This window comes from Malus sylvestris, chromosome 12, assembly GCF_916048215.2.
Source record: "Malus sylvestris chromosome 12, drMalSylv7.2, whole genome shotgun sequence".
Classification (NCBI taxonomy): Eukaryota; Viridiplantae; Streptophyta; class Magnoliopsida; order Rosales; family Rosaceae; genus Malus; species Malus sylvestris.
This window is the reverse complement of record NC_062271.1, coordinates 22,921,161-22,940,357: the sequence shown is the minus strand read 5'-3', so window position 1 is coordinate 22,940,357 and position 19,197 is coordinate 22,921,161. Positions and strand designations below refer to the sequence as shown.

General features: G+C 39.6%; 1 protein-coding gene across 1 annotated transcript; it reads right to left on the bottom strand.

The window, feature by feature from the left end:
• Window positions 1-10,615: 10,615 nt before the first annotated feature.
• LOC126594054 (G-type lectin S-receptor-like serine/threonine-protein kinase CES101) lies at window positions 10,616-12,526 on the bottom strand. Its single transcript, XM_050260256.1, has 2 exons — window positions 11,208-12,526; window positions 10,616-10,880 (listed from the first exon to the last, which is right to left on the bottom strand). Exons 1-2 carry the CDS (start codon window positions 12,439-12,441, stop codon window positions 10,726-10,728), a joined length of 1,389 nt encoding a protein of 462 aa, XP_050116213.1. The 5' UTR covers window positions 12,442-12,526; the 3' UTR covers window positions 10,616-10,725.
• Window positions 12,527-19,197: the final 6,671 nt, after the last annotated feature.

Below are 19,197 nucleotides of genomic sequence, written 5' to 3'. Positions count from 1 at the left end.
GTCGGTAATAGGATTAAGAGCCCGAGTGGTATGATTTAGCCCCGGAGAGATCATCCCATCGACAATGAAGTCTAGAGCTTGTTTTCCACCCGATCTTGCTCGAGACTGGTATGAGGATTCACGAAAAGTGTTAGGGACTTCAGAAGAATAAGAAGCCCTCCCTGGCGAACGAGAAGAGGAGTTAGAACATAGCTCGATTACATTCCTAAAACACCTGGAACCCCTCAGGGAGCTTCTTTTTTTGGGAACATCAGCGTAGAGCCGGAAGTGGAGCTTCACTTTTCGATTGTTAGCCATGAAGATCCAGGTACTACCTAATGGCTTTCAAACACCCCTTTATATAGAGGCAATTCAAAGTTGATAGAAACGAAAATTCAAAACTTAAGGTGATCGTATCTTATCAAGATAAGTTAATCTCTTTGGTTTGAAAACTCAAATTTAAGGATAAAGGATATTGGTCACATTCAGTTAAAATTGAAAATTAAAAGGAACAGATAGGAAGAGTTAGGCAGTGGGAGGGCGAATGACCAATTTGTGAACGACAATCACGCGAAGATACAACGGAGATAATAAGGGAAAAAACATATTACAAACACAAATGGAGTTTTAGCCCACGAGAACGGATCATCAACACAAATAGGGTTTAGCCCAAAAGAACAGACCACGCGTTTGCGAGAGCTACTGAGCGTCGAAACGAGGACCGGATTAAAAGCCTCCAAAGCCTAAACTCGAGATGGGTCCAGAAGTAGTAACAAACTCGCTGTCTGGGATAAGATCATAAGAAGCAGGTTGGTCTGAGGGTCTCCAATCTTTAGGATCCATCCCTTCGTACCACTCGTATCCACCTAGTTCAATTCCCATATGACGATCATACACGTTAAGATCATCTACAAATCGATGTTCCGGGCGTTGCTGGCTTTGCACCCAACCAAACCTGAAGCTGGAAGTCATTTCCTTACGTATTTGCTGCATATTCATCTCGCGCTCAGTGGCCCTCGCTCGCTTGACCTCAGCCAACTCTTCCTTCGCGCGACATACTTCGAACGTTGCAGCATCCCGAGCTCCTTGCAAACTTGTGATCTCTTCCTCATATCCATGAAGCTTAGCCAGGTACTCTCTAACCTGTTGCTGAGTAAGGCTGAGGGATTCTAACCTGGTAGCCAGTCTGTCTGATTTTTCCTTTTGAATGAGAGCCATCTGGAAACAACGTCAGGGCTAAAGCTTACAGAAATGACGAAAACATGAGAGAATAAAGGCATACCTTCATAAGGCAATGAGATTCATAAGAGTCGACATCGTCATCGAGCATTGCCTCGAAACGACCGGCGTCACTAGGGTGAACCAAGCCCCTTGCCACAGCAATAGCGGCGCTTACATTGTCCCATAGATCGTCGCCAAGGGTGACGTGACTCCCATATCTTTTTGTGAACTCAGTCCTCCAAGCTTGAGATGAATTGCTGGAACCATCACCACTAGCCGAGCCGAAGGTGAGAGGAGCCGGTTGCCATAGCATATATCTTGGGGCTGTGCCGAAGATAGTCGACAAACCACGCCTAGACTTTTTGGGCCTATCTGCCAGAGGACGTTTATCCGACCTGCCTGCAATTCTGGGCACAGGAAGATCACATGGAGGCGAGGTAACGCAGCGGGACGGTGGAATGTCAAAGGGTGGTGAAGCCATTGCAGGAGAATAATTTGAGTCAGAATTTGTGTCTGATTGCCCTAACTCCTCATCTTCTCCTCCTTCGTCTTCTTCTTCTGAGCCATCCGTTCGAGAGTCGGTCACAAGTAAGGAAGACTCTGCGCTGAACTGAAGGTCAAGATCGAGAGCGAAGATAGATTTGAGTAGGGGGTCTGGGGGCAACTACCGGTCGACCAAACAGTACGGGAAGTAAATGATGGAGTTGCGGAGAGAGGTGATTTGAGTGAGGGTGTCGACAACTTCTCTAGAGCTCCATATCTTCCTCGTCACAAACTTCTTTAGCCAACATTTTCGGTCTTTGGAAATGATCTGTTCGGGACCATCTGATAAAGCTACGAAAGAAATTCACGGTAAGTAAAGTCCGCATATTTATGAAAAAATAATAATAAAGGTAAATTTATATATACCAGGTTTATGACCGAAAGTAGAAGGAATAGATAGTTGTGACAGCTCGGGAGCCTTCCAGTTCCCCGAAATCAGAAGAGGGCGGTTCTTCCAATCTCTGGCTCTCGAAGGGCCCAATGACAAGAATTTCTTACGATATCTAGGTTTAAAATTAAAGAAGCTAGTTTCACCCTTAATAATCGGCAAGTCAAAGAGATAGAGAAAATCCCTAAAACCTAAGGATACACCTAGCTTCAAACCCAATGCCAGAAAGGTCGACATAATCAAGTAAGAATTTGGGTTCAGTTGCATAGGATGAGTATTAGTGAAGAATAAAATGAGATGAATCATGGGGTGGAGCGGGAAACTAATGACCCCTATATGGTCCGGAGACAAAATGGTAGACCCAGCTGGGATGCCGAGGCCCGAATACATGTCGGCTCCGGCAGGAAGTGGGTTAAGGTCTATGTCATCTGGAACATGACCTAGGTCACGAGCCTTGACAATTTTGAAGGGTGGTGGAGTACCACCATATTTAGACCAGGGTGTACGTCTCAACATGATAGACGAGTGGGAGACTTACCGGCCAAATTTTGGTTAGATAAGACAGAAGGGGAATTTGTGCTCGTAATGTTTGAAATATTCTCGCAAGAGGAGTTTGAAATGAAAATTACCTGTAAACTAAGAGGTCTCTGAAGCAAGAAATCACAGGCTGGGAGAAGAAACTAAACAGAGGAAGTGAAGACAAGCAAAGATGGAGAGACACAAGGTAATGACACACACACGCACATATACATATATATATACATGCGTGCAAGATGTACACAAATATATGAACAGTACGTGCAAAGATCCGCATGTCAGTATGCAAAGATATGCACACGTAAGTTGCTCGTAGATCTGCCTATATATGCCTACGAATCCAAACATATATATGTATACATACATAAGGTACATATACATACATATATATATATATATATATATATAGAAAGGCATGCAAAAGCATGCAAAAAATCTAGACAGGACGTGATGTCCACAAAATTGCATATAAATATACATATATACATATATATATATATATATATATATATATATATATATATACACACATATATATCTATATAGAAAAGCATGCAAAAATCTAGACAGGACGTGATGCCCACAAGAGTGCATATATATATATAGGTGAGTATACATATAGAAAGGCATGCAAAAGCATACAAAAATCTGGCCGGGACATGATGTCCACAAAAGTACATATAGGAAAACGTGCAAAAGTCTGGCAAGAACGTGAGGTCCTCAAAAGTATGCATATGTATATATATATGTATGTATAAAGGTAAGATGGGACAGGACAGTGAGTTATATAATAGATACGCATAAGTGTGACATGTCAGACTACACAGTTAAATTTCGTCAGTCCTCTTTCGCCATGTCAGTCCACTTTCGTAATGTCAGTCCACTTTTGTAATGTCAGTCCTCTGTCGTCAGTTCTCTTCCGTAATGTTAGTCCAAATGTCAGTCCTCTTCCGTAATGTCGGTCTTCCGTTATGTCATTCCACTTTCGTAATGTCAATCTATTTTCGTAATGTCAGTCCTCAGTCCACCTTCGTAATGTCCTCGTAAATCCTCGTTCGTAAATCTTTGTTCGTAAATCCTCGTTTGTAAATGTCAGTCTACTTTCATGGTATATATATAGAAAAACATAGTTTCAAGGCCACATGTGATCGAAAAACTTAGTTTTCCCCTATTTTACATACGTAAAAAAGGGAAAAGGGGGGCATTGTGGGAAGATAAAATCCGGTTTCGACTCATGGGCCAATCCAAGTCACCTAGGAATGGTGTTATGCAAGGTAAACCGTAAGGAGAGCCCACGAGGAACAGGCAGGCGCACGTGTCCAGGTAACTGCCTCCGTTACGGAGGATCACTAAGGAAGTGGGAAAGGAAAGTATGACGTGGTGCTTGTTCCCGAATCATGCAGTCATATTACGGAGGACCACTAAGGAAGTGGGGAGGAGAGAGAGATCGTGGTATTTGTTCTCCAGGCATGCAATCCTATAAAGATGGAGTGGAGCCAAAGAACAAGGTACGTGAGGAGAACCCGAGAGAATCCAAAGAAGAGAAATCAATCGACTGACTTGAGCGTCGGAGTATCTTTTGCAGGTACCCGCTCGCCAAATTGCTGAGGAAGATTATTTTGGGACATCTCGAAGAAGGATTCGGCGAATGTGAGGATTGCGGTCAACAAATCTATGGAGGTATTTCTTCTTGTAGGAAATCTCACTTCAAGTTCTTATCAACCCGGACACCTCAAAGGAGAAGAATAAAGAGCTAAATGCAGAGGTTTGTGTTACGTACATATCCTACTAAATTTAGCACACGCTCATCATTGTACAAGACAAGCTGTTGTTTTTCCTGCCACTTATGATTTCGAGCATTAACACCCTAAAACTGAAGACATCAGATTTTATTGAAAATATCCCCTCCATGGCATATTCGGGAGACATGTAACCACTGCACCACGTGAAGAAGGAAAGGTAAATATATATGTTTTTGTGTACACATCCATAAAATTCTATAAAATTGCATTTCATATATCCAAAAGCAAACACGTGATAAGAATGAAAGCAAGCATTGCGTCCTTACCGTGTCCCAACAATCCTACCAGTATTTGCTTCCAATTCATTATAGGTGAAAATCCTTGCCATACCAAAATCTGATATTTTGGGGTTCATATTTTCATAAAGTAATATGTTACTAGGTTTCAAATCTCTATGAATTACTCTCATTCTCGAGTATTTGTGCAAGTAAAGCAATCCTTGAGCTATTCCTTCAATTATACTGAAACGCCTCTTCCAATCTAGTAGAGCTCTGGTAGAATCTGTAATATAGAGGAAGCTAACTAAGAATATATCAATGAATAAAAAGTTCGAACAAACAAAAAAAAAAAAAAAAAAAGTTCGAACAAAGGAAATCAAATGCTAAATTAATGTAGTTCTAATTAGTTCCCAGTTACCAAATAAAAAGTTGTCCAAACTTTTGTTTGGCATGTACTCATATATCAGCATCCTCTCTTCACCATGAATGCAAAATCCGAAGAGCTGAACAAGGTTCGCATGTTGGAGTTCAGATATGAGTATTAATTCATTCTTAAACTCCAGTGTTCCTTGTTCTGAACATATTGAAAGCCTCTTTACTGCTATCTCTCATCCTGTTACCAATTTTCCCTAAAAAAATATATTTATCAGTTAATATAGATCGAATATACACTTTGTACTATTTAAAGCGTTACCTTATAAACAGGTCCAAAGCCCCTTGCCCGAGCTTGTTTTCTTCAGAGAAGTTGCAAGTGGCAGCCAAGACAGATGGATAGCTAAATGTGTTGGAATAGAGGAATATGACCTTGTTTTACAGAAAGTGAATCAAGAAGAAAATGAAAGATTTCTCCAACCACTGATGAATACAGAAAGAATGTTCAAACAGAACTAACAAAGCTTTCCTTCATTCATACTCAGCACATAAGGCATGTGCGAGGATATATCCGTAGAGAAGAGAGAGAGAACCTCTCCTTTTACACAATTCAATCTCTACCATTCATGTAATCTACCCTATAAGATAGATACAAGTGGCAATATACACACTAAAACTAAGATTACATCTCAGCTGTCCAATTGGTCTATAATCCAATGGCTCACATTTAAACTTAGAAACATTAGAAAAACAGCACACACACTTATATTCCAACACTCCCTTCTAAGTGTTGTGCTGAAATTACTCCAAGCTTCTGTCTCAGAAGTTCAAATTGATCTCTGGCCAAAGCCTTAGTGAAAATGTCTGCAACCTGTTCCTCTGTCTTGCAGTACAGTAAGTCGATTTCTCCATCTTGTAGTGCATCACGAATGAAATGAAATCTCCTGTTTATATGTCTTGTCTTATGATGGTGCACATGATTTTTGGTTATGGCAATAGTAGATGTATTGTCACATAAGATTGTAGTTGGCTCAACCTGTCCTTCACCAAAATCCGAGAGAACAAATCTCAACCAAATTGCTTGTGTTGTGGCCTCTGCTGCACTAACATATTCAGCTTCTGCAGTAGATAATGCAACACTACTCTGCTTGACTGATGCCCACGAAAACACTCCTGAACCAAGATTAAATGCATACCCAGATGTGCTCTTCATGTCATCCTCACTACCTGACCAATCACTGTCACAGTAGCCAATAAGCATTGCTTCATTTCCCTTCTCATATGCTATACCATAATCAAGTGTGCCTTGAATGTATCTAAGCATTCTCTTAGTTGTTCCCATATGTTTTCTAGTAGGACCATGCATGAATCTTGCTAACAAACTTGCTGCAAACATGATATCTGGCCTTGTTGCAGTCAAGTATAATAGGCTTCCAACCATCTGCCTATATAGACCCTCATCAGCTTGTTCACTACCATCCATTTTAGACAGTTTATCATTCACAGCAAGAGGGGTAGCAACAGATTTACAATCTTTGAAACCAAACTTGTCTAACAGTGTCTTTGCATATTTCTTCTGATGCAAGAAAATGCAATTATCAGTTTGTATCACACCAAGACCCAAGAAATGATGCAACAATCCAAGATCAGTCATTTCATATTGTCTCATCATTGCAGTTTTGAACTTCATCAACAATTCTTTAGAATTCCCAGTGTAGATTATATCATCCACATATAGTGAAACAATAAGTATTCCACCTTTAGTAATCTTCACATATAAAGTTGCTTCACTAGGACTTCTTTGAAAACCTGCCTTAGTGAAATAGGAATTAATTTCTTCATACCAAGCTCTGAGAGCTTGCTTAAGACCATAAAGTGCCTTCTTGAGTCTATAAACCCCATCTTCCTTGTTTTTAATCACAAACCCAAGGGATTGATCAACATAAACCTCTTCCTGCAATACTCCATTTAAAAATGCTGACTTCACATCTAATTGATAAAGTTTCCACCCTTTCTGTGCAGCCAAAGCAACCAAAGTCCTTATTGTATCAAGCCTAGCAACCGGTGCAAAGGTCTCATTGAAGTCTATACCAGGCTTTTGAGAGTAACCCTTTGCAACAAGTCTTGCTTTGTTTTTCTGAACCGAGCCATCAAGATTCAACTTAATTTTATAAACCCATTTGACACCAATTACTGGTTTATCAGATGGTCTATCAACTAGCTCCGAGGTATTATTCTTTTCTATCATTGCAATTTCACTCTCCATTGCTTTCTGCCATGCTTCATCCTTGACAGCTTCTTCAAATGTTTCAGGTTCAATTATACACAGATTGCATCTTTCATACACTTCTGCAATACTTTTATATTTCAGAGGTGTGTGATCAACATCCTGTGGACCTGAATCAGATCTAACATGTATTTCTTCACTATCTTCTGGTATTTCAACATCATCTTCAGAGATCTCAGCTTGAATCAACCTTGTTCCTTCAATCTCATTTCCTTTCTTAGTGAGAGAATCAGTAAATGTTATTGTAAGACTGCATTCCTTTTGTGCATTCCAGTCCCAACAAGCTTCCTCATTGAACACCACATCTCTGGAAATAATGACTTTTCCAGAGTTAATATTGTAAAGCTTGTAGCCTTTCTCACAACTTCCATATCCCAGAAACACACATTTTGTACTGGTCAAATCAAACTTTTGTCTCTGCTGTTCTGGAATATGTGCATAGCACAGAGAACCAAACACTTTTAGATGTTTGATTCCTGGCTTTCTTCCACTATAAGCTTCAAATGGAGTTTTCTTGTCTAATGCCTTAGTTGGACACCTATTTAGAACATACACTGCAGTGTTGACAGCCTCTGCCCAAAACTCCAGTGGTATATTCTTTTCAAACATCATACACTTAGCCATCTCCACAATAGTTCTGTTCTTCCTTTCAGCTACTCCATTCTGCTGTGGTGAGTATGCCACAGTGAGTTGCCTTTCCATTCCCACTTCTTCACAAAATCTGTTAAACTCAATAGATGTGTACTCACCCCCTCGATCACTTCTCAGCTTTTTCAACTTATATCCACTTTGCAATTCAACAATGGCCTTGAACTTCTTAAAAACATTGAATGCATCTGATTTGTATCTTAAAAAATAGACCCAACACATCCGAGTACAATCATCTATGAAGGTGAGAAAATACCTATTTCCAGCTTTGGTAATGGTTTGCATTGGTCCACAAACATCTGTGTGTACCAACTCCAATGGAACAGTAGCTCTACTTGTTGTCTCCCTTTGAAAAGAATCTCTGCAATGTTTCCCAAGAGTGCACCCCTCACACACATTATTAATGGTCTTGATTTCTAGCAATCCAAGTACCATTTCTTTCTCCTGTAGTAGCTTCAGACTGTTGACATTCAAATGCCCCATTTTTCTATGCTAGATCAGTGTTGACTCATTTACACTTGCTTTTAATGCAAGATGCAAATCTGTTTGAAATTTCAAAGGAAAACTTCTATTTCCTCTCATTGGCACATTAGCAACCAAATTTGAAAGAGAGCCATCATCATAAATTTCTGCTTTGTTATCTCCAAAAAGAAGAAAATACCGCGCTCCATCATCTGCCCTACACTTAGTAGATTCTCTTTGAGACCTGAGACAAGCATCACTTCATTGATATATCTCCTTCCCATCTTTGTATCCACTACCAAGCTTCCTTTTCCTATAACATCAACCAACTGTCCAGTTCCCATTTCTACCTTGGCAGTTATGCTTCTGTCAATGTCAATTAGTACATCTTCTCTACCAGTCATGTGGTTACTACAACCACTATCCACATACCATACATCTTCAATAGACTTCTTGTCAACCGCATTACTTACATAGAACATAGTAGTTGTAGAAGGAACCTGAGCTGCAAAGTTTAGTTGCTGAACACCTTGAGCATTTTTCTTATTATTACAATCCCTTGCAATGTGACCAATTTTCCCACAACAATGACACTTAGGCTTGCCTTTAAGAAAACACTCTCCATAATGGTACTTATCACAGTGCTTGCAAGGATTTCTTCCCCCTTCTGCAGCTACAATTTGCTTTCCATATTGGTAAACAGGCTTTTGATTCCAATTTTTGTATTTTGGCTTCCAATTCTTTTGGTATCGATTGCCTTGATTTCCAGAAGAATTGACAGGTTTGGGATTCACACTTAGACTCGCAAATGCTCTCTCAGTCTTGTTCTCATTATGTCTCTCCAACCTCTGTGCAAAACTTTTCAATGAGGCAACTACCTCTTGAACCTCAATCACATCTATATCCCTTGAGTGTTCAATCACAGAGCATATAGAATCATACGCACAAGGTAAGCTAATTAATAATTTTTGCACAATCCTCTCTCTAGACAACTCTTCTCCATAACTTCTCATTTGATTTATCAAATCAAATAATTTTGTAAGATAAACAGAAATTGATTCATCATCTCTCATTCTGGTATACTCAAATTCTCTACGAAGACCTTGTAATTTAACACTTCTAACCTGTTTGTCTCCATGAAATTCTTGCATCAGAATATCCCAGGCTCCCTTAGAAGTTTCTTCGTGTGAGATCCGAGGAAAAATTTCATCGGAGACTGCTCCCTGAATCAGTCCAAGAGCCTTGGCATCTTTCATGAGCTTCTCTATGGAAGATGCAACTTCGCTCGATCCCTCTTTCTCCTTCGTCTTCAGATCTGAGTCAGCTCCCTTCGAATCTGAGTACTCGATTCCTTTTTCAACAAATTCCCATAGTCCATGAGACTTAAAAATGGTCTTCATCCTTATGCTCCAGAATTCATAATTCTCGCCGGTGAAGATCGGCGCTCCCAGCTCACCTCCTCCAGATCCTGCCATGTTAGACACAGATCTCGTAACTTCACAGATTCAATCTCCCAGTATTAAACGATTGAACCTGGCTCTGAGGCCATGTTGGAATAGAGGAATATGACCTTGTTTTACAAAAAGTGAATCAAGAAGAAAATGAAAGATTTCTCCAACCACAGATGAATACAGAAAGAATGTTCAAACAGAACTAACAAAGCTTTCCTTCATTCATACTCAGCACATAAGGCATGTGCGAGGATATATCCGTAGAGAAGAGAGAGAGAACCTCTCCTTTTACACAATTCAATCTCTACCATTCATGTAATCTCCCCTATAAGATAGATACAAGTGGCAATATACACTACTAAAACTAAGATTACATCTCAGCTGTCCAATTGGTCTATAATCCAATGGCTCACATTTAAACTTAGAAACATTAGAAAAACAGCACACACACTTATATTCCAACAAAATGCACTTAATTCAGAATGCCCCATCTTTCCATAATTTCGAAACCCATGCATGACCATGATCATTACGTCTTTTAGATCTCATGAAGTTAAGCAATTCATTCTGAATCTTCCTCCCGTTCTCGTCTACATGTTTAGTTTTAGGGTAGAAATTAAGTCAACATTTCAATTGAGGAAAATGCTGGTTAAAGGCACTACAAGAAAACAATAGTCATCGATTCTAGTACAGAACAAGGGGGTAAATGACATATCAGTGACTAACAATCTCATTAACCAGTCACAGGCCTTTTACCAACCCCATTAGAAACTGATAGGACTTTTACCAACCAAATTCTGTGCAACTAATGTTTCTTTCAGATATGCGAAACTCTGTCAAAAAAGAACGTGTTATTACGCTTACAGAATTTGATTACCTGAGAAAATTTTCTTCGTTTAAGCTGATACAAGATGCTACTCAACGCTACAAGTAGAGCAGTGGGAATAGCAATGACAATCCATAGCTTACGTGCTGCATGTAGAATATTAATTAGCCATGTTTCTCCATATATACATATTCCTGAATCTAGTATGAGCTAAAAATAAAAAAAAATATAATAATGAAATATACATATACATCAGCTTGTTGATTTGTCAGTTAAACAAGTCTAGCTAATTGAATTAAACAAATAAATTACACAAATAAATTACTAGCATACAAACGAATATGATTACTGAATAGCCGGCATCCTAAACCGAAGGAGTCGTTAAATTTGTAGTTGAAGTTTTTCATTTGATTTTACATGACATGTATCTTGAGAAGAATGAATATATGTGCGTAGCTAGAGTCTAGAGTTACCGATAAAATTTTGAGATGAAGATTTTGTTGGCGTGCTTGATTTTCTTGGCAAAACAAAACTACCATTTGTAGTACCCGAGCCGGTGATGTTTTCAACGAACTGACTGTCGACACTCCAAAATCGGCATCCAGTAGTGAGAATATCAGATATTGGGAAGTCGAATCCAAGGCAGTCACAGTTTTGCCAGCAAGTAGCCTTACAATCAGTATTACTACTCCCAAACCAGTAGGGATCTCCTGAAGTATTAGTGATATTGCTTGGTTCAAAAGAAGCATTTTTGAGCTCAAATTCACCACCAAATTCTTTCATACATTCACTCGGGCAGTCCTTTTTCACGCACCCTCCCTCAGTGTTATAGCCATCACATTTTTCTGCTTGTGCAACATCACGTTGTACACGATACTCATACAGTGACCCACTGGAGTACAACACCAACTCTTGTGGAGAGCCACCTTCTGCAGCAGCGTAAGTAACGTAGTCTTCATTTTCATTTGAAACAACGCTAAATTTATATTTCATCATGGATTCATCTGATAATATATATTCAAATCTCCCATCTGATTTTAAGACTCCGCTAGTCCAAAAAATAACCCCTTTTCGCCTCAGTTTCAGTTGCCCTTGGTTGGGGTCCCAATCAAGGGTGAAAGGCCCTGGAGCTGGGTTGAAGATACCTGACCATGATGAAAGAGACCAAATGTGGCCATTCCTATGGTTCACACCTAATTTCATAACAGGAAGAAAGGTATCAATGGGATAATCAAAACTTTGCCACAGAATTACCCGGTTCACCGATCCGTCCACAGAATTCACCTGCTGTAGTACAAGATCGCCAGAATCCGAAAGGGTAGCCACAACACTAGTATTATTATTACTAGTATGCGGAGACGAACAAATCACAATAGGATCTTGATCCTCAACTGTTTGGAAAATCTTCAATGTATTGTTGAGGTCCAAGGTAAGTAGTGGGGATGAAGCGTATAAAACAGGCGAGTCTCGGTTGCCAATCCATGCTCTATTTGCAGTTGCAGATTCTCCGTTGCGCATGATAGCTAGAAAGCTACAGTTGGAACCATCTATGATACTTACATCGAAAGACAAAGTGAAATTGCCCCATGCAGAGACCAAGGAACTTGAGGAATTGAGAGTGTCACCTTGTTTCAGCGTGTCTCTTCCATCATGGCAACTCCACAGGCATGCAAAAATGATCAAGAAAACTAAGTTGATGATAGCCATGATCAACGAGCACGAGGCTGGTGTTAAAATATATTAATGTATAACTAATGTTGTCGGGGTTTTATGTTAAAGCCACATTAGTCAAAGCATGGCTGTGCCAGCAAGTCTTTAGTGGTCAGAAGACTTAACATTTACCGACTATAAGAGAAGACTAATCTCCACCACGAAAAGGAGCCGTGCAAGATATGGTCGAAGATAACACATTGATGAGATGAGGAACATTACAAAGTGAAAGAGAAAGTACGTATAAGCGCAAGGCAAAAGGTTTTGTTCCTAATGTTAAGAACGAATCCAACAATGATGAAAGGAAAAATCTTGTATAAACTTATAAGTAGGTTGATATACTCTCTTATCACCAATTGATTTTACGGTGAACTCCTTTGAAGCCAACCACTTAGTTTCGAAATTTATAGTTTTTCTTCATTTCTTCCTTCGTCAAAATTCCAACAGCCCGCAGCCGGGCCCTAATTCAATTTCTGCAGATGATGACCATGGAAACTTGGCAGAAATTGACATGGCGTGCATTGTTTAATATATGGGAGTTTTAACGAAAAGCCCACGATACTGTTCACTTTAACGAAAAATCATATTTTTACACTAAAAAGTCAATCTTGATACTATTCATTTTACCCTTTATTTTATCCTTATCATTAAAACTCAAAGTTTTCAAACCCTTTTCATTAGTTTTCCTTTAATTTTTCAGGTCCACATGCCCGGAGGCGGTGGCCCCTTGCTAACGATACCAATATTATTCTCAACTTAATAATTACCATTTACCTAATCCGTCAAGTATGAAATTTTATCACAAAAACTTCGGTATTAATTATAATGGGGTAATCACATTTAATCTCATTATTTTTTCTTCCCCCAATGTGGGATAGCTTATTGAGGAAAATTAGAGTACACAAACTCTAACACAAGTATTGGAGAGACAAAACAAGTAAACAAATTACTTGTATTACACTCAGGAAATATTACAACATATTCTCAATGACGCATTTTAAAAGCTATGACACTCTCTCACTCCTAAAGACAAACTCTAAACCACTCACACTCCTTACAAAACTACACTTACTTCTCACTCTCACTTGATTGCCTACTTGCTTGATTACTTGGATTCTTTACGAGCTTACAACCACACATGACACTACCTTATATTTATACATGGCATAACCGACCTAGCCAAAGTCGGTGGACTTGGCTTGTGCATTTCCAGCCATTAACTTATATTACCTTCTAGAATTTTCGCTAACATTCCATTTCAACAATCTTAAGATATTTGTTTAGATAATTCTAGATAGGTAACCGACTTTGGAGCTAGAATTGTCTTGCATTTTAAGTGCATGCACCTTGACCATCTACCTCCCATGCATATTTGAATCTCCAGAACCTTCTAGCTAGTACCACCGACATAGTATTTTGCAAGAGTTGTCTAGCATCCAAACACCAATTGGGCTGGTGTTGATCTTCAACATAGCTAACATGTATGCATGACAATTATGCGAGTTAAAAAAATCAGCAAAATTTATGGGCATAACATTTCAACTAGAAATTAGCAAAATATATTATACAATATTCCACTTAATCGATGATTTTTGTTTTCGTTACCAGATCTACTTTATCAATGGGAACAATGTTTTATTACAGGATTGTTGATTGATTTCTCAACGCCCAACAATGTTTTACCAGAACTACTTATATATGTTGGAGTTCATATATAAGTATCAGTTCGTTCTTGAATTCTGATGTTCCTTGCCCTGAACATTTCGAAAGCCTCTTCACAGCTATTTCTTGTCCCATCGCCAAATTCCCCTGAATTGATAATCCATATCATGTTTTTGCTGTCATCTTTAGGCAAATGAAGCTAATTCCTTTTTCTTTTCTTTTTTCCTACAGCTTTTGAATTAGAAGCAGAAATTTTTGTTTTTTCAAAATGTTACCTTACAAACCGGTCCAAACCCTCCTTCTCCTAGCTTGTTTTCTTCAGCAAAGTTGCTTGTGGCAGCCAAGATGGATGAATAGCTAAAAACGCTTAAATCATGATGTCCTATCTTCCCATCATTTTGGAGGCCATTAACATCATCAGTAGGTTGATTAGATTTCATGAAGATAGGCATTTCGTTCTCAATCTCTGTTCGGTTCTCACCTATACAGATCAATTATAAGAAATTAAAGTTTCGATGGAGACAACAATTGTCAAATATGTGAATAATAATCCTGTCTTACTGGTGCACATGATTTAAAGAAATATACCAGCTGATGCAAGGGCTGATCTTCTTCGTCGGAGTAGATAGTACGCGGTGCAAAGCACTAGAGCAGCAGCTATAGAAATGCCAATCCAAACCCATTTATCTGCTTCATCATAAACAATTAGCTAGCAACGTATGCAATCAGTGTAACACACATGCACATGTACGCATGTATGCATTAATTGTCTTCAATTTTTGGATGGACTAGGTCTTGCAGGTTTCTTCCGGAAAATGAAGAAAAAACCGAGACAGAGAGCAGAACTTAAGACAACATTAACAAAGATAGAGGTACCTGATAATACTGATTCCCCGCGTATCACAGATTTCCGGCAGCCTCGGTATATATCCTTCGGATCAAGAAAAGAAAACCCTTTTGGGCATTCGCAGGTTGGCCTTTTATCTGGTTTGAGCTTACGGATACTATTGTAAGCTCCGTGCCAGAGAAAAATCACCTTCAAGCCCCGTGCCAGATCCTTATCCCTGTGCCAATTTGCCAGAGAAAAATCACCTTCAAGCCCTATGCCAACACCGTAACCTCACCCGTGACGGAATCTATCCCTCGCCCCTTAGCAGAATATGAACCGTTAGGTAAGTACAAAACCATTGAACATACATATATTTGAAAAACAACTTCATAGTATAAAATCATCCATCATCTATACTATAAAGAGGTGTTCGAAATATGCTCTAAATATTATATCGTCATCCATCAGATATTCGATAAAGAACACGGGTTATAGGAAAAATAGTAATAATTCAAAATAGCCTCAGTAAGCATGTTATCTCAAAACGTAATCATTAGATCACGTTTTTCATGTATGCATTACTACTATTAAAACATGTATTTTTAGAAAGGGTCCACTCACCCTACACCATTGGTGCAAAGCCGTGCCAAAAGGAATAACGGAACCGTCGCTATTAATTGCACCTAAGCACATAAAGGGTCAAATTAATAAAACTATACTCAAACGATTGAATTTTGGAAAACAGGCTTCAAAAACGAGTTCAGAACGTCAAAATTAGCCTAGGAGGGGTTTTCCGAACGAAACCCGAAAAGTCTACAGTCAACATTGACCAGTCAAAGTCAACGGTTAGACTGGGTCAAAGTCAACGGGTCAAAGGTTTGGGTTAGAATGGGTTAGGCCTAAAGAGTTTGGGTCCAAGGGCTTTTAGGGTTTAAAGGGTATTGGGCTTGAAAGCCCGGCCCAATGCCTTCGGGTTTTTAAATAGAAAAAAAATAAAAATAATTGGATTGGGCTTGAGTAATTCAACCCAAGGCCTAGACTTCAAAGGATTTGGATTTCAGGGTAAACAGGTCAGATTGACCTGTTTTTAGGCCAATAAATTGGCCGATTTTTGAGTTGATTTTCCAAGTCTCATAACTTCTTCGATACTAATCCAAATCAAGTGATCAAAACATGAAAGTTGTAGTACTCGACGAGATGAAGAGATTGATACCCTATACGAGGGCCAACTCGCCATGGTTTGGCCGAAAAACGCCTCAAAATGGGCGATGCTTGCTCTGGGTTTTTTGCCAAAGGTTTGGGCAATTTTCAAAGCTTCATAACTTCTTTGTTTCTTAACCAAATTGATTGATTCAAAAGCCAAAATGTAGTTAGAAATGTGGAGAAGAGATTCATACCAAGTCAGTACCAATTGGTGGCCAGAGTTGGCCGAAAATGGCCTGAAATATGGCCAAACAACCACGGCTTGGAAATTTCCAGATTTGCAGTGACTTTCCTTAAGCTTTTCCGAGTTCCTACACCACCAAATTCACCGAAAAACTTACTAATCGTGAACCTAGACACGACCTATAATTACAGGGGAAATTTTTTAGGCTTACCTTCATTGGAAAATCCTCGAAAGCCATCGGAGTTCGTCGAGGGAGTGTACACCGTGGCTGTCATGGTGGAGTGCCGTGCTTGGCCTGAGGTTCAAGGCCCAATGTCCAGTTGGTGATGACTTGGGGGCGGTTTGCAGCGTGTGTGAGTTTCAGAGAAAAGGGGAGGAGCTTGCACAGAGAGAGCTCGAGTAAAGAGGAGAGAGTTACGGGAAAGGGAGAGAATGAAAACTGAAGAGAGATTGGGGCCAGGGGAACAAACCCAAAAGCAATGGCCCCCTTGGGCACACCTATTAAGGTCGTATAGACAATTTTAAATAAAAACCTAAAATTTCTTTTAAAATCGGGAGTGGGGTGTAACAATAATTGTAACATCTCACACCGACCAATAGAGAGGGGGCGATGTGCCTTATATGTACATGCTTCCCTCCATATAGCACGAAGCCTTTTGGGAACTCACTGGCTTCGAGTTTCATTGAAACTCTTAATCGTATGAGTTCTCAGAAGCAAAACCGTGAGAGCGTGGCCTAAAATGGATAATATCGTGCTACAGTAGAGTCAAGACTACGACAGAGTCAAGATTGGGATGTGATAGTAAGTGTAAAGCAAAAGGTTTTGTTCCTAATGTTAAGAATGAATCTGATAATGATGGATGGAAAGACCTTGTATGAACTTTGTTTGGGCCCAAAATTAATGGTTTGGGCCAAATTTATAATTGATCTCGGCTCAGAAGCCTTGTTCAAGGATCGCTATGAGCCGATCGGTTTATGGGCCGCCTAAGGCCATCTCTAACCGATGGCTGGCCAGAGGGTTCGTTTTAGCCCTCTGGCCCTCCAAGATTCTCCAAGATATTAATATTTTAATGAATAGTACAGGGCCATATTTGCCTCTGTCTCCAACCGAGGGCCAGAGGGCTCGTTTTAGCCCTGTCACAAAAAACCGTCTCCAACCGAGTGACAAAGGGCCATAGGGCCAAACATAATTTATTATTTAAAAACTACAATTTAAATTCAAATCCAACGGCTAAGTGACGTCAACATGATGTAAAAAATGGAATTTAAAAAAAATGGAATTTAAAAAAATATGACAAATTTTGTAAAATAGAAGTTATAGGAAAAAAATAGAATTTAAAAAAAATATGAAACAAATTTTGTGAAATAGAAGTTATAGGAAAAAAATGGAATTTAAAAAAAATATATGAAACAAATTTTGTAAAATAGAAGTTATATGAAAAAAATATGAACCAAATTTTGTACAATATAAGTTATAGGAAAAAAATAGAATTAAAAAAAATTGAAACAAATTTTGTAAAATAGAAGTTATAAGAAGTTATAGAAAAAAATAAGAAAAAAAAAGGTTTAAATTCATAAAAAAAATATAAAAAAAAGGTTTACAACGGCTAGTGGCGCTAGCCGTTGGAAGTTTAAATTCAAATTGTTATTTCTGTCGGTTATAACCAACAGAAATAATATATATTATATTATTTCTGTCGGTTATAACCGACAGAAATGAGAAACATTAAAAAAAAAATAGCCAGCCCTCCAGCCCTCTCCGATCCCATGGGGCCCTCCCAGATTCCCGAGCCCTCTGGCCTAGCCCTCGGTTGGAGACGATTTTAGGGCTATTTTCGGCCCTCTGGCCCTCTGGACCCTTCGGTTGGAGATGGCCTAACCAAGGTCGGCCAGGTCCTATTAAAAAAGAGTTCTCCAGAAGAGTAGGAAGAAGGTGATTCCTATCACGAGATAGAAAGACAGGCAGTTGAGTTCTAATGCAGTAAAGATACTCAGCCGGGTGAGGGCGTTTAAGCCTGGAAATGAATACAACCTAAAAAGAGGGTCGGATTCAAAGTCCTAATGGAAGTAGGATTGGTCGAAATAAATTTGGATCAGAATAAGAAGTCCTGAAAAAGTCCCAAAAAAGTCTTGAGTGTATTCTTCCCACCAGTCACCAAAGGTGTCAGTGCCGAGAGATTTAGGGACAGTTGTTCGGAGGCGAAATTTTATGCATCGTTCCTGAAACTCTTTCTCAGTATCTCTGCATTCCCTGTCTGAAGAACCAGTGAAGCGTCCTCGACTTAGGAGGGTGCGGAAAGTGAGTAAAGGCACCGGACAACCTTGGAGGTAGTGGAGTTGTCGGGTAGTAAAGTGGGGGTGGTAGACCTCCCAACTCGTTTGACGGGCGTCGCAGCCAAAGGGAAGATCGCGTGTTAACACGATCGACCCCCAGTTTTGACGAAGATCAGCATCTTCACTTTCACTCCATGCTGATGTTAGAAGCTTGATGAAGGAAGGGTACTCTTGACGACGACATATTAAAAATTCATCGTCAGAAAGTTCATCTAAGCCAAAGAAATATTTGAATACTTCTTGGGCTCACTGAGGAGGCGCCAAGGTATGGCCACTAGCCAGGGCTTCAGCCACCGGCATATTCTCGACCAAGCATTTGTTCAACTTGGTACAACAGATAAACTTGTTGTACCAATAAAACAGGAAGGCTTCGTGTTCTCCCTTCCGTAGACTCGCCTCCCCTCGGCAGGCAAAGTGGAGGATAAGGGTGTTATAGTTGAAGAAGTTCTTGTGCAACTTCTGAACTTCTTGTTTTGGAGGCTCTTGGCCGTCCTGGCTCAGCGTTTCGATGGCCCGTTCGTCAAAAAGTGCTTTGAGGTCA